The following is a 14595-nucleotide window of genomic DNA, read 5'->3' as shown; positions in this document are numbered from 1 at the left end:
TCCCGCGTGTCTCCTGGTGCAGGGCGGCACCGGAGGAGACCTGAGGCGCGGAGGACTTCATTTCTTTGCTCCTCACATCCTTCAGCGCTGTCAGCGTCCTTATTAACATGTGTGAGGTGATGCCCTGGTTTAATTTTTCTCTGATTGAGTGATTTTGACCATTTTCCATATATCAGCTGGCCATTTGTATATCTTTATCTGAGCAACTCCTTTGCCCATTTTTTTTCTTTGAGACAGAGTCTATGTCACCCTCAGTAGAGCGCTGTGGCATCTCAGCTCACAGCAACCTCAAACTCTTGCCTCAGCCTCCCAAGTAGCTGGGACTGCAGGCGCCCACCACAACGCCTGGCTAGTTTTTTTTTTTTTTCCGTTTTTGGCTGGGGCTGGGTTGGAATCCACCACCTCTCCTATATGGGGCCTGAAGTTGTAACCGCTTGAAGTTGTAATCGTGGTCTGGCAGGCCCGGGCTGGGTTTGAACCCGCCAGCTCCAGTGTATGTGGCTGGTGCCCCAGTTGCTGAGTTACGGGCACCGAGCCTCCTTTGCCCATTTTTAAATTGAGTTGTTTTCCTGCTATTGGGATTTTTGAATTTCTTACATGTTTGAGATAGCAACGCTTAGCAGGTTGGCAGATATTTTTGCACTTTCTTGAGGTGGTCTTTTCACTCTGTTGGTTGTTTTCCTATCTGTGAAGAAACTTTTTAGTTCAATATAATCCTGTGTGTCTATTTTTGCTTATGTTACTGTGCTTTGGGGCTCATATCCAAAAAATCAGTGTCCAGACCAAGGCCATAGAGCTTAAATTCTGTGTTTTCTTCTGGTAGTTTTATACTTTCAGGTTTTATGTTTATATTTTAAATCCATTTGAGTTGATTTTTGTATATGGTGTGAGGTAAAGGGGCCACTTTCATTTCCTGCAAGTTTCTATCCACTTTTCTCGATATCACCTATTGGAAGATTGACCTTTCACTGTTGTGTGTTCTTGGCCCCTTTGTGTAGAATCACCTGACAGTAAATGTGTGGATTTACTTCTGGTCTCTGTTCTGTTCCCACAGTTGATGTGTCTGTTTTTATGTCAGCACTGCTGTTTTGATTACTACAGTTTGTGTTATGTTTTGAACTTGGGTAAAGTGATGACTTTAGATTTGTTCTTTTTGCTCAAGATGGCTTTGGCTATTCGGGCTTTTGGTGACTTCATACAAACATCACGATTTTTTTTTTCAATTTCTTTACAATAATGTTACTGAATTTTGATAGGGATTGCATCAAATTTGTAAATAACATTGGTTGGGTAGTTATTTTAGCAATATTAATTCTTCCAATTTATGAATCTGGACTATCTTTTCATTTCCAGTCAGTCATGCACTGCATAACACCATTTTTGTCAATGACAGAACACATATACAACATAGATCCATACAATTATAACAGTACCTTTTCTTTTCTTTCTTTCTTTTTTTTTTTTTTTTGAGACAGAGTCTCACTATGTCTCCCTTAGTAGAGTGCTGTGGTGTCACAGCTCACAGCAACCTCAAACTCTTGGGCTTAAGTGATTCTCCAGCCTCAGCCTCCCAAGTAGCTGGGACTACAGGTGCCTGCCACAACTCATGACTTATTTTTTTGTTGCAGTTGTTTAACTGGCCTGGGCCAGGTTTGAACCTGCCAGCCTTGGTGTATGTGGCTGGCGCTGTAACCACTGTGCTATGGGTGCTGAGCCTTCTTTTCTTTTTTTTTTTTTAAATTTATTTTTATTTCAAATTAGTATGAGGATACAAATTTTTAGGCTACATTGTTCTCACTTCCAGGGTAAAGTTCCATTTGTAAAAGAGATGCATGTTATACATCTTCACAGTGTGTACATTAGGTGAGATCCAGCCTCTTACCCTCCCTCCTTCTGCACAATCTCCTCTCCCCTCCCAACAGTACCTTTTTTATTAGAAGTGTTTAGATACACAAATATTTAACCATTTTGTTATAGTTGCCTATGTTACTCAGTATGGTACACACTTTACTGGTTTGTAGCCTGGAAGTGAGTGATAGACTATACTATATAGCCTAGGTATAGTAGGCGGAATCATTTATATGTATGTAAATACACTCTCATATTCTCACAAGGATCAAATTGCCTAACAATACATTTCTCAGTATGTGTGATCATTTTTAGGAGACGTGTGACTGTATTTGTGTGTTCTTCAATTTCGACTTTGAGTATTCAGGGTATCATATTGAGGTATTCATAGATCTTTCATCCCCTTTGTTAAATTTGTTTCTGTGTACTACTGAGAATGGACTGATTTTCTACACTTGATCTTAGCCAAAAGGCCGAGAAGCGATGGACTGATTTTCCTTTTCTTTTTTTTGCAGTTTTTGGCCGGGGCTGGGTTTGAATCTGCCACCTACGGCATATGGGGCTGGCGCCCTACTCCTTTAAGCCACAGGTGCTGCCCTGGACTGATTTTCTTGTTTTTTCATATAGTTTATTTTTACTACCTAGAAAGTGCTACTCATTTTTGTATGTTGATTTTGTATCTTGCGAGTTTACTTAATTTATTTATTAACTCTAAAAGTTTTTCTTTTCTTTTTTTTTTTTGTAGAGACAGAATCTCACTTTATTGCCCTTGGTAGAGTGCCTGGGTGTCACACAGCTCATAGCAACCTCCACCTCCTGGGCTTAGCTGATTTTCTTGCCTTAGCCTGCCGAGTAGCTGGGACTACAGGTACCTGCTACAATGCCCATCTATTTTTTTGTTGCAGTTTGTCCAGGGCTGGCTTTGAACCTGCCTCCCTCAGGTATATGGGGCTGGTGCCCTACCTGCTGAGCCACAAGCCCAAGTTTTGGGGTGGAGTCTTTATTTTTATTTTGAGACAGAGCCTCAAGCTCTTGCCCTAGGTAGAGTGCCATGGCATCACAGCTCACTGCAACCTCCAATTCCTGGGCTTAAGTGATTCTCTTGCCTCAGCCTCCCAAGTAGCTGGGACTACAGGTGTCTGCCACAACACCTAGCTATTTTAGGTTGTGGTTGTCATTGTTGTTTGGCAGCCCCAGACTGGATTCAAACCCACTAGCTCTGGTGTATGTGGCTGGCACCTTAGCCGCTTGAGCTACAGGCTTGAGCTACAGGCGCCTTGGGTAACGTCTTTAGATTTTCTTTCTTTCTTTATTTTAAAATTTCAGAATATTGTGCGGGTGCATATGTTTTGGTTACATAATTTGCTTTTGTAGATTTTGTGTCAAAGTTATAAGTATGCCCTTCACCTGGAAAGTATACATTTAGGTGTGACTTTACCCATCCACTTCTTCCCCCTCTTGCTTACTTGATTTCTATTGAGTTTTATTTCCATATGTACACGTGTTAGTTCCAATTTAGTATTGAGGCCATGTGGTGTTTGTTTTTTCATTCTTGGGATATATCACTTAGAAGAATGGTGTTTTTTTGTTTGTTTTGTTTTGTTTTTAATTTCAGAGATAGAGGCCTTGTTCTATCACCCAATCTGGAGTTGAATGGCATGATTGTAAATCACTGTAGCCTCAAACTTCTGAGCTCAAGAAATCCTCTTGCCTCAGCCTCCCAAGTAACTGGTACTACAGGCACTCACGATGCCCAGTTAATTTTTCTAATTTTTATTTTTAGAGATAGGGTCCTGCTATGTTACCCAACCTAATCTCAAACTCTGGGCTTCTAGCAATCCTCCCTCTTCATGCTCCTGAGTATTTGGTATTGAAGGCATAAGCTGCTATACCAGTCTATTGTTTTTTTGGTATAAGATCATGTCATCTGCAAACAGAGACATTTTTACTTTCTCCTTTTGGATGCTTTTTATTTCTGTTTTTGCCTAATTGCTCTGGGAGACTTTCACTCCTATGTTGAATAGAAGTCATAACAGGGGACATCCTTGTCTTGTTCCTGATTTTAGTGGAAAAGCTTTTGATTTTTATTGTTGAGTATGATATTAGTTGTAAGGTTATCATATATGGTATTTGTGTTGGGGTACATTTCTTGTAAACCTAATTTGTTGAGAATTTTTATCATGAAAAGATGCCAAATTTTGTCAAATAGGTTTTTTGCAACTATTGAGATGATCATATTGGTTTTTGTTCTTTATTCTGTTAATTTCCTGTATCACATAGATTGATTTATGTATTTTGAAACATTCTTGCATCCCTAGGATAAAGCATACTTGTCTTTAGATGTCCTATTGAATTGGGTTTTCTACTATTTTGTTCAGGATTTTTGCATGTGCATTCATCAGAGATACTGGCCTGTGTTCATCAGAAGTCTCAGGATTTTCTCTTTCTGTGTTATCCTTCTCTGGTTTTGGTATCAGGGCATGCTGACTTCATAAAATGAGTTTGGAAGTATTCCCTTTTCAAATTTTTTGAAGAATTTGAGATGGAGTGACATTAGTTCTCTTTAATATTTGGTAGAATTCATCAGATCCTACGCTTTTTTTAACGGGAGAGTTTTTATTGCTGAGTCAATCTCCCTCCTTGTTACTGATCTGCGTAAATTTTCTATTTGTTTTATTCTTTCTCAGTAGATTGTATTTGTCTAGGAATTTATTCATTTATTCTAGGTTATCCAATTTATTGGTATATAATTGTAGTGGTCTCTTTTGTTTTATTGGTGGTATTTATATCAATGGTAATATCTCTTCTTTCATTTCTGATACTATTTTTTGAGCCTTATCTTCTTTTTTAAAGCCTAGTTAAAGGTTTGTTGATTGTTTCTTTTCAATAACCAACTTAATTTTGTTGACCTTTTCTATATTTTATTTTTCTTTTTGTTTCTTTCTTTTTTGGGGGGGCAGAGTCTCACTCTGCTGCCCCAGGCTAGAGTGCTGTAGGAAAGCTATCAGCCTAGCTCACAGCAGCCTCAAACTCCTGGGCTCAAGTGATCCTCTTGCCTCAGCTTCCCTAGTAGCTGGGACTACAGGTGACCCCCACAAGGCCTGGATAATTTTTTCTTTCTTTCTTTCTTTTCTTTTTTTTTTTTTAGTAGAGACAGGGTCTTGCTCTTGCTCAGGCTGATTTTGAACTCCTGAGCTCAAAGGATATTCCTGCCTTAGTCTCTCAAAGCACTAGGATTATAGGTGTGAGCCACTGTGTTCACCAAATCTTTTCTGTGGTTTTCTAGTCTCTATTTTATTTGTTTCTGCTCTGACTTTTGTTATTTCCTTCCTTCTGCTAACTTAGAGCTTAGTTGATTTTTTTTTTTTTAGTTCCCTGAGATATAATGTTAGACTGCTTCAGATCTTTCTTCTTTTTGTAGGTAAATGCTTATTGCAATAAACTTTGTCTCAGAACTGCTTTTTGCTGTATTCAATGAGTTTTGGTATATTGTGTGTCTGATTTCATTAGTTTCAAGGTATTTTTTTATTTCCCTTTTAATTTCTTTGACTCATTTTTGGTTCAGGAAAATGTTGCTTATTTTCCATGAATTTGTGAATTTTCTAAAATTCTTCCCGTTATTGATTTCTAGTTTTATACCATTGTAATGGGAAAAGATACTTCATATGATTTTTGTCTTTTTAAATTTGTTGGGACTTATTTTGTAGCCTAACATACGTTCTATTGTGGAAGATCCTTATGGGTACTTGAGAGGAATGTGTATTCTGCTGCTATTGGATGGAATGTTCTATATGTCTATTAGGTTCATTTGGTCTAAAATGTAGTTTAAGTCTCATGTTTTCTTATTGACTTCTATCTGGTTGATCTGTTCATTACTGAAAGTGGAATATTGAAATCACCTACTATTGTATTACAATCTGTCTCTTCCTTCATATTTCTTAGTATCTGTGTTACTATTTAAGTGCTCCAATTTGGATACATATGTATATGCAACTGTTATAACTTTTTGATAAATTTACCCCTTGACCTTCTTTGTCTCATTTTACAGTTACTGACTTAAAGTGTATTTTATCTAAATACAGCCACTTTTGATTAGGTTACCATTTGCACGGAATATCTTTTTTCATCATTTTAACTTTAATCTATGCATGTTCTCAAATGTGAAGTGGGTTTCTTGTAGGCACCAGTTTTTATAATTCGGTTTTGTTTTTTTATTTATTCAACCACTCTATGCCTTTTGATTGGTTACTAATCCATTTATATTCGAGACAATTATTGGTAGCTAAAGACTCACATCTACCATTTGGTAATTGTTTCCTTACTGTTTTGGAGATTTTTTTTTTTTTTTTTTTTTTGCAATTTTTGGCCAGGGCTGGGTTTGAACCCACCACCTCTGGCATATGAGGCCAGCGCCTTACCCCTTTGAGCCACAGGTGCTGCCCCTGTTCCTTTTTTTTGTTTGTTTGAGAGAGAATTTTACTCTGTTTCCCTGGGTAGAGTGCTATGGCATCAGTTCTCAGCAGTCTCAAACTCCTAGGCTCAAGTGTTCCTCTTGCCTCAGCTTCCCAAGTAGCTGGGACTATGTGTGCCCACAACGATGCCTGGATAGTTTTTCTACTTTTGGTAGAGATGGGGTCTCAGTCTTACTCAGAATAATCTCGAACAAGCAATCCACCCACCTTGGCCTCCCAAAGTTTTATTCTTTTCTTCTTCTCTTGTGTTCATTTGTGATTTGATTTGATTTGTACTTTGATTTGTTACTTTTATCTTTTGTCCATCTACTAGGGGTTTTTGCTTTGTGGCTACCAGGAGAGTTATATAAAGCATTTTACAAGTATAGTCGTAGGTAGGCTCTTTTAAACTGATATAAAAGTCTGCACTTTGTTATCCACCCTCTCATTATCTTATGATTTTGTTGTCAAAATTTGTATCTCTTTATATTGCACATCCTTTTACAAATTATTGTAGCTGTCATTACTTTTAATAGTTTTGTTATTTAACTTTAATACTTTCTGGTTTGTTTTAAGAGCAGGGGGCCATGTATTTTAATTCTCTGTTTCTCATCATGGTGATGGACATGGAATTAATCTCAGTTTATTGGTTGTAATTGACATATATATTTCATATATATTTAGTGATATTGTTTGATCCAGCAATATCCAGTTCTATAACCTACACTGTTGTGGTATACTCTTAATTCCATCAGCCTGCCAGTGTTAATGACCTTCTCCCTTTCTTTTCTCTTCCTACCCACAGCGTGTGCATTCAGATACAATGGGCTGTCCTTTGTCTACCTTATCTACCTCTTGCTCATTCCTTTGTTCTCAGAACCAACAAAAGTGACAATGCAAGGTAAGAGATTTTGACTTTTCCATACCACAGAGTTATACAGTGTGAACATATTTTGCTGGGCTTTCAGGAATTGTCTTTATCCATTGGCAGAGATGTTATCTGTATAGCTAGGCTGGTGCAGCACAGAGTAGGTGTCAAACATTTTAACAGGTGCCTCAAGTAATAATGAATAGAACTTGTTTGTGGTCCATGTTTTTGTCACTTTCACAGTTAATAAGTTCCTATTAGGTCTTCATTAATAGGCTTGGCAGTGTAACTAGAATGTTTTGGCTAGTTCACACTAACTCAGAATCTTGTCAGTAAAATAGGCAGATGACATGATAACATGGGCAAATGCATTTTTATAGTGCCTTGTTGGGGAAAATATGGTAACAACTGAAGAGGCAGGGCTGTGTCTGACATGTTTAAGCCACTTAGCAGGAGAATGGGGTAGGAAGCCTGGTCTCAGTCATAACTTGTTCATGGGTCAGTTGAGATTTCTTAAATGTGTCTCAATAACATAATGAAGGAGAGTAATTTGAGTGGAGGTATAGTTCCTCCAGCACATTCCTACAAAGCTTATGATTCCTTTCTGTTTGCTACACAAGAATCTGAAGGTATAGAAAAGCACAGTGACTATATATTCTGAAGCTGTAATTAGGAAGCATGGTCTGGTATGTGAATTCTTTTTTATTTGGAGTTCTTTCACGAGTATAAAAGTTGAACGGCATTGAGTTAATTTAATAAATTGTTTTTTAAAACACTACTATTATAAGAAATAAGGACTGTGCCAGATGTCTTAGGTAAGTGTAGTATCTGTATGTATACATGAAAAGAAAAGGAAGTTGTGTTTGACTCCACCTACAGAGTGACATGAGAAAAATCATTGATGGTGATTTCCTAGTTAATGATTGACTCTTTAGAAAAAGAAGTGAAGAGCATGGTGTACACAGAACAATGAGTAATGACTCCATCTTTCCTATTTTCTCCATTTATTATTAAACTCATGAAGCATATTAAGATCTTTTATCCTAATTGTTATGACTGTAGATATGGCGTGTTGATTTTCTGTCTATAAAATAACCTAAATAATAGTGCTTCTATATCACCTAAATCCTTAACACATAAAGTTAAAAAATAGTAGAGAAATGTGAGTTTATGCAAATAGGCGGATATACTGTTTATGGGACTCCATCCACCACAGCCTCATTTCTAAAGATTTCAGCATATAAAATATTTTCTGGCCTCAGAAACAAGATATAAAATACAGGCAACTCCTATTTTGTGGTTTGGAGTTAATTTATTTAAGAAATAAGGTTTTGTGTATATTCACATGAAAGTTCTTTAAAAATGAGTACCTTTGGACAATTAAATTATCTATCACTTTTATATCAATGTGGGCCTTTAATATTTATTTGGAAATCAGGAAACTTGGATTTTCCCATTTATATATTTATGATACTCCCTATCTTTTTTTTCCTCCCAAGCTAACCAGCCCTTAATATGCAACAATGTCAGAAATGCCCTTTAGTTTGTACCCAAGTGTGTTGGTTTATGAGTAGGTGCTCCAGAGATTGACACTCTCAGCAAGATTGTAGGTGAAACATGAAATAAAAAGCAAAGAAAAAAATCCTCTCTACATAGAGAAATATCACAAATTAACAATGTATGTCAGGGAACAAAGTATAAATGAGTACGCACACGTCTATTTTCATAAGAGGAGAGGTAATAATGGTTTGGACAGGGAAATTCCCATTCATACCTCCAGTTAGCAACCAAGAGCAGCATTGTAATGATTTATTTTTCTCTTCCTGCATTTTAGTATCAAGAACCATGACTAATACTTAACATAACCTTGTTTATTTGTTTGTTTCTATAATTGGGGAGGGACTGTAATGAAGGATGTCACACTTTTTTTTTTTTTTGAACACCTAGAGCTTATAAGCTATGGTAAAATCTGTGTTTTGAGACATCTTGGGTTAGACATTTTAGTGGTGCAAGGTCCTATGTGTGGTTAACATATGCAGGTGATGGTCCTGGAACAGTGAATGCAGTGTGGCTTTTCGGGGAGACAGACATTTAAAAATACTTAGTCTTTGGAGTTTATGCTTGTACACATCTCATAAACCGGTAGGAAAGTACACTGGCTGATTGAAGGGCTTTCAGCAGACTCTGCATTCCCTGCTTCCAGATAGTCTGTGCCTGGAATAGTAGTGAGTTTGATTCAGCCTTAGGAGCCTATCAGACCACTGTACCCTGCGAGGAGCCTGTGCTAATGCCGACCCACCTGAACTGGAAGTGAGATACAGACATACAAGCAGTGCTACACAACCTCTGCCCCCTTTTTGGTCTGGTGAGAGATGAGTCTTGTGTGACCATTTTTCCTATAAATATATCCATAGAGGTACCTAGTGCGTGCAGAATATTAATTTCACAAATTAGAGGGTAGTTGTTTAACGTAGTTCTTGGAGCAGTCTTAAATATAAAATTTCAATCTCTTCACTGTTGTTATCTGTTATGGCCAGAGATATTCACTTATTTTAATTTCAGTGACATTAGCAGGACAAAGAATATCTGACTATTATTGATGCTTTAATCATGGCTATGATTAAACAGATTTGTTGTCAGGTCTTATATTACAGTCTTATAGAAGAAGGAAGATGATGAATTAGTTAGCTAACAAAACATTAACAAACTTTGTCCTTAAAAATTAGAGTGGAAGAAAACTTCTTGGAGTTGCAATTTGCTTACCTTGGGGTTATTGTGTGATTGTTGAGGGGTGCAGCTTACAGAATCACAGAATAGAACTGGAAGAGTTTTAGGAGTTATCAAGCTTATTGAAGCAACTATTGCTGGAATCCCTCCTGCAACACCATGCTAGTTGGCCACATGGTACCAGTGGTGCCAGGGAGCTGTCTTTTGCCCTGGGAAGTCTATATCCTCCAACATTTCTTTCTTGAATCAACCTAAAATCCCCCACACTGAAAATCCAAGCCATTGTTTCCAGCCTAGAACAATAAAGAAAGTTAACAGAGAACCAGAAGACCACTTTACAATATGAATGTAAAGAGATTCAGCAAAAGGGATTTGACTAAACTTCCTAAGTCTTTTATAAATCTAGGATTTTTAGAATTCTTGATTTTCTATTTCATATCTTCAAATGTGTTATTATCTCAGTAGTATTTTATCAGTCAGGGTCTAACCAGAAATCAGGAATCACTCTGGATACTTTACAAAGAGAACATTTAATAGGAGGGGCTGGCTACTAAAGATGATGAAAAAGCCAAGCAGCTGAAAAGAATGTTGAAACATCTGAAATACCATCAAGGCAAGAAGGCAGGGGGAACAGGAGGCCAGCATCAACAGGAGAAAGCAGGGAAACTGATACATGTACAGACTGGCCTTGCCTGGGCCTCTTCAGTCAGCTGTGTCCACCAGCTGCAGCCATCACATGTGTCATTAGTTAATTATCCATCCCCTTTCCAATGCCCAGTGGTGATGATTAGCTCTCCCTTAAGTCTTTTTTGATTAGGCAGAATATTTCACATTACTCAAGAATGGGATTTCTAGACAATTCCTTCCAGACTGACTTCTGTAGGCTCTTCTCTCTGTCAGAATCTTTCCTACAGGGCTGTGTATAGTGGCTGCCGCAGTGTGAGTTGGGAATCCCCTGTTCAGGACTTAGACACCGTTTCCAGCTACCAGGAGGCATTTCTGTGATCATTCACAGCAGAATCCTTCCCTATGAGTTGGTGGTGGTAGCTGAAGGGGACTACTTTCTACGAGCTTTTGCCCAGACCAGGGGCAGCCTGGGCCTGATGGTAGGGTGCAAAGACCTCAAGGCTAGGAAGGGCCATGGCAGCTCCAGAGCATCCTGTCAGCTGAGGCCCCCATTGCAAGAGCAGTTTAATTTTTCCCTCCAGGGGGTCCTGCTTTCCTCACTCCCTGACAGGTATTTCTGTCCAATGATCTTCCCGCCACGTGAATCTACCTCAGCCTTGATTCTGGAGAACCAGACTACAAGTGACCCTGAAGCAGGGACTACTGTCTCTGATGGAGCTCAGCAGGCAGAGATATCAGCATGGGAGGGGAGACCTTGCCACAGAAGCAGCCTCAGTGCTTGCATACAAGAGTACAAATACTCTGCCAGGTGCTGCTGCCAAGGCCCCGCATTCAGGTTCCTCCCTGTAACTAACTTCATCTGTATGTCACTTATTTTGGTCAGTCAGCTTTTTCTTACATATGGAGATCCATATTCTTCAGGGCTATTAGCATTTGCAGGGATCAAATGACTACATAAATATATACAGTACACCCTCTACTGTGCAGTTGCTCACCCTAGGAACTGTAACAAACTGGTCAACATACAGAGGTGGTGAACATAAGGAACTGGGCCTACTGTAGTGACATGTACATGTGGTACATGTCCAGTCTATGAAAATTAGGTCAACTTGATGTGGTTACTGTAGGGAGCTGGTCAGCTATGGAGGTTCTACTATAATTTTATTTTATTTTATTTTAAAATTTTAAACAAAATTAAAATTATTACTCAAATAGTAGTTCGGATTAGTTGTAGAATTCACACGGACTTGAATGGGCACATCTGTACTTTTGCAGTTCCTACCCTGGGTGCTCTTTCAAGTGGGTGGCCTCTTTCCATAATTCACATTTATCTCAGGCATCCCTCCTTAGAACCATCTTCCCTTACCTGCCAGGTTAAAATTGTCCTTCCCTTGTCCCACACTGGAGGATGGGGGAATCTTTGGCATGAAGGCTTGGTCCCTTGACCTTTCAATGTCTCGCCTTTGAAAGCCAGAGTCCCATATAATACACTTATTTGGTGTGTCTTTCCCTTATATTAGGGAATCGTCAAGATGGCCAGCATATATTATTTTGTTTACTGTTACATTTCTAGAACCTGGAATAGTGCTCAATGGGTAGTTGGCATTCATAAACATTTATGTGATGAACAAATGAATTTATTTCCAGAGTTTATAGTTCTAGAAGCATTTATGAATATGGCCATAGTCCTGTGCTTACCTCAATCTTCATAGTAGTAAATGTCATAGAATAGTTGTAAGATTGTTCACCTTTGATCTTTTCTGCCATATCTTGAGCTATACATTAAATATACAAACACTAATGAAAGTTGATTAGCCAAAAACTGGGTCTGTATATACTCTTCTCCATATCTGACAGCACAGATACGCAAATTGTTCTCAAATAATCTGCATGGGGCCCATGAGCCACAGGTTGGACACCTCTCTTTATTGCACACAGTAGTCCTGTGGAGACACAAGCTTAGGGTATCATAGGTTATAGGATTTGGCTGTTTCGTATTTGATTAGGATCAGAGAATCATGAGTAACTAAATCAAAACTTTTAAAGTGATATATGCTTTTGCTTAAAAGTATAGGCATTTTATTTAAGCATGTAATACTGTAGGAAAGGAAATGAACATTTTCTTGTTCCCAAACAGGATTGAGATTGTCCTTCATTAAATTTATTAACTAATACATAATCAACTTTAAGTGGCCCGAGAATTGCAAATTAATGAAGTGTTAAGTTCTTATACTTTATGATATATAGTGAGTATATCATATTGGACGATATGGGGAAGAATTTGGTTTTTTTGTTTAGATGTAATATAAATATTAAAGCATGTGCAATATGAAGTATGGATGAATAGTAAATGCTCAATAAATACTGGCTAATAAGATTTTCATTATTTTTAATATAATATTATTACTTTGAACACCTCAGAGTGAGGTGACTAAAAATATCATTCTCATTTGTGTGACTATAGCCAGTCTTTACCAGAGGATTTTTACTAATGTTCTCTAAATATTAGCAAAGAATATGTGATTTCCAAAGTTTTTTTTAATTTCCGAAGTTTTTTAGTGTACTGCTTTTAGATACAGCTAATATTTATGAGTTTTTGTTAAATTATATTTGCTTTAATTGACCAATTGATAGAGAGCAGTAGCATTGTCTACTAAGTTTATATTATTATTTACATGTATTAATTTAATTCTCATAGAAAACTTTTGAGGGTGCTTTTATTATTACATACTATTATCAGATTAAGGCTGAGTTCCAGGTAGGTTCATAGCAAGCCTTGGGACATACAGGTGCTGTATGAATGGGTTACACTTAGTCTCTATGGTTTTCTAAGTCATACCCTGGGCAAGAGCTAAATCTTCTGTGGATTTGCAAGGGAAGAGAGAAACCCAGTCACCTATTAAAACTTGTTGGCTGATAGATCACAGGGCTCTGGGCACAAGGGCCTGGAGTGATAATATGAATACAGTTAAGGAAGATATTTTAATCTGCATTGGTGCGGATTGATGATGTGCATGTATGTTATGTAGAAAACACATCATAGTAAATGTGACTGGTTATTTCTTTCAGCAAATATTAATTGAAAGATTGTACTTCACAAAACACTATGTTTGGATTTGTGGAGGATGAAAAGGTGAAGAAAATATAACTCCTCACTAGAGCCCTCTCTCAAACACACTAGATTTTATGTATCTTACTATGTGGTAGCTCTTTTAAAGCAGTAGTTATCTTTGGAAGCCAACAACTTACTTCAGTGATACTGTTATTTCTCTAAACTGATCTCCTTTGCATTGTCTTAGGAGTTTGTTTTGAATAGGCTTAATGTTTGGATTGTATAGCATTTGGAGTCAAGCTTGATGGAGAAAAAGTGGTGATTAAAATAGATGTGTTAATTTTAGAATTAACCCCACCCCCACCCTGTCAGAACAAAACAGAGGGTCTGAAGGTCAGTCCTCATTATGAATAAGGAGGTTTGAGTTTTACTGAAATGAGAACAGCATGACTAATACACATAGAATAAATATGTATCTTCCTCTGATGGCTGCTTTTATCTGGAATATTGTTATGAAGTGAGATTCACAGGCAGCACCCTGAGGAAGCGTCCATTGACTAGATCAATCCTAGGATCTTAATTATAAGGTTAGTGAGTGCCCATACAGTTCAGTGACTGTATACTGACTTGGATACTGACCTAGAAAGGTGCTAAATTGCTAAAGCACTGAGCATGTAAATAACAATGAAAGCAGCTGGCTTTTAGGTCACATTTCCTATGAGCCACTACTGTTCTGAGCATTCCATGTGCTAACTCATTAAAGGACAGAAAGACTATTTAATTGCAAGAGCAGAACTTTAGTTCTGAAATGAAAAAAAATATATGATGACGTTAACTGGACGAAAAATCAACTTAAACTAGGAATCCTACATAGGAAGATGTTGGTATCAATGTTCTTTCCTCTTACTAGGGAACTGAAACTGGCTCAGTGAGAGGCACGTTTTGACCTTTGGTCCTCCCACTTCACCAAGCCTTTCCCTGTGTCCAGCGAGCTCCTTCCACCAATGCTGGGATAGACTCTT

General features: G+C 37.8%; 1 protein-coding gene across 2 annotated transcripts in view; it reads left to right on the top strand.

Moving 5' to 3' along the window:
• Nucleotides 1–14595, top strand: part of PIEZO2 (piezo type mechanosensitive ion channel component 2) — a 549391-nt gene that overhangs the window by 73050 nt on the left and 461746 nt on the right. For both annotated transcript variants that reach the window (XM_003800478.2, XM_023519459.1), the window contains exon 2: nucleotides 7105–7200. In XM_003800478.2, the coding sequence (XP_003800526.2) occupies nucleotides 7105–7200 (96 nt within the window). The remainder of the gene's footprint in view (nucleotides 1–7104; nucleotides 7201–14595) is intronic.

Source organism: Otolemur garnettii, unplaced genomic scaffold (assembly GCF_000181295.1).
Source record: "Otolemur garnettii isolate 467f Iridium unplaced genomic scaffold, OtoGar3 scaffold00176, whole genome shotgun sequence".
NCBI lineage: Eukaryota > Metazoa > Chordata > Mammalia > Primates > Galagidae > Otolemur > Otolemur garnettii.
Note: the sequence above shows the minus strand (reverse complement) of the source record. Positions and strands in the feature narration are given on the sequence as shown.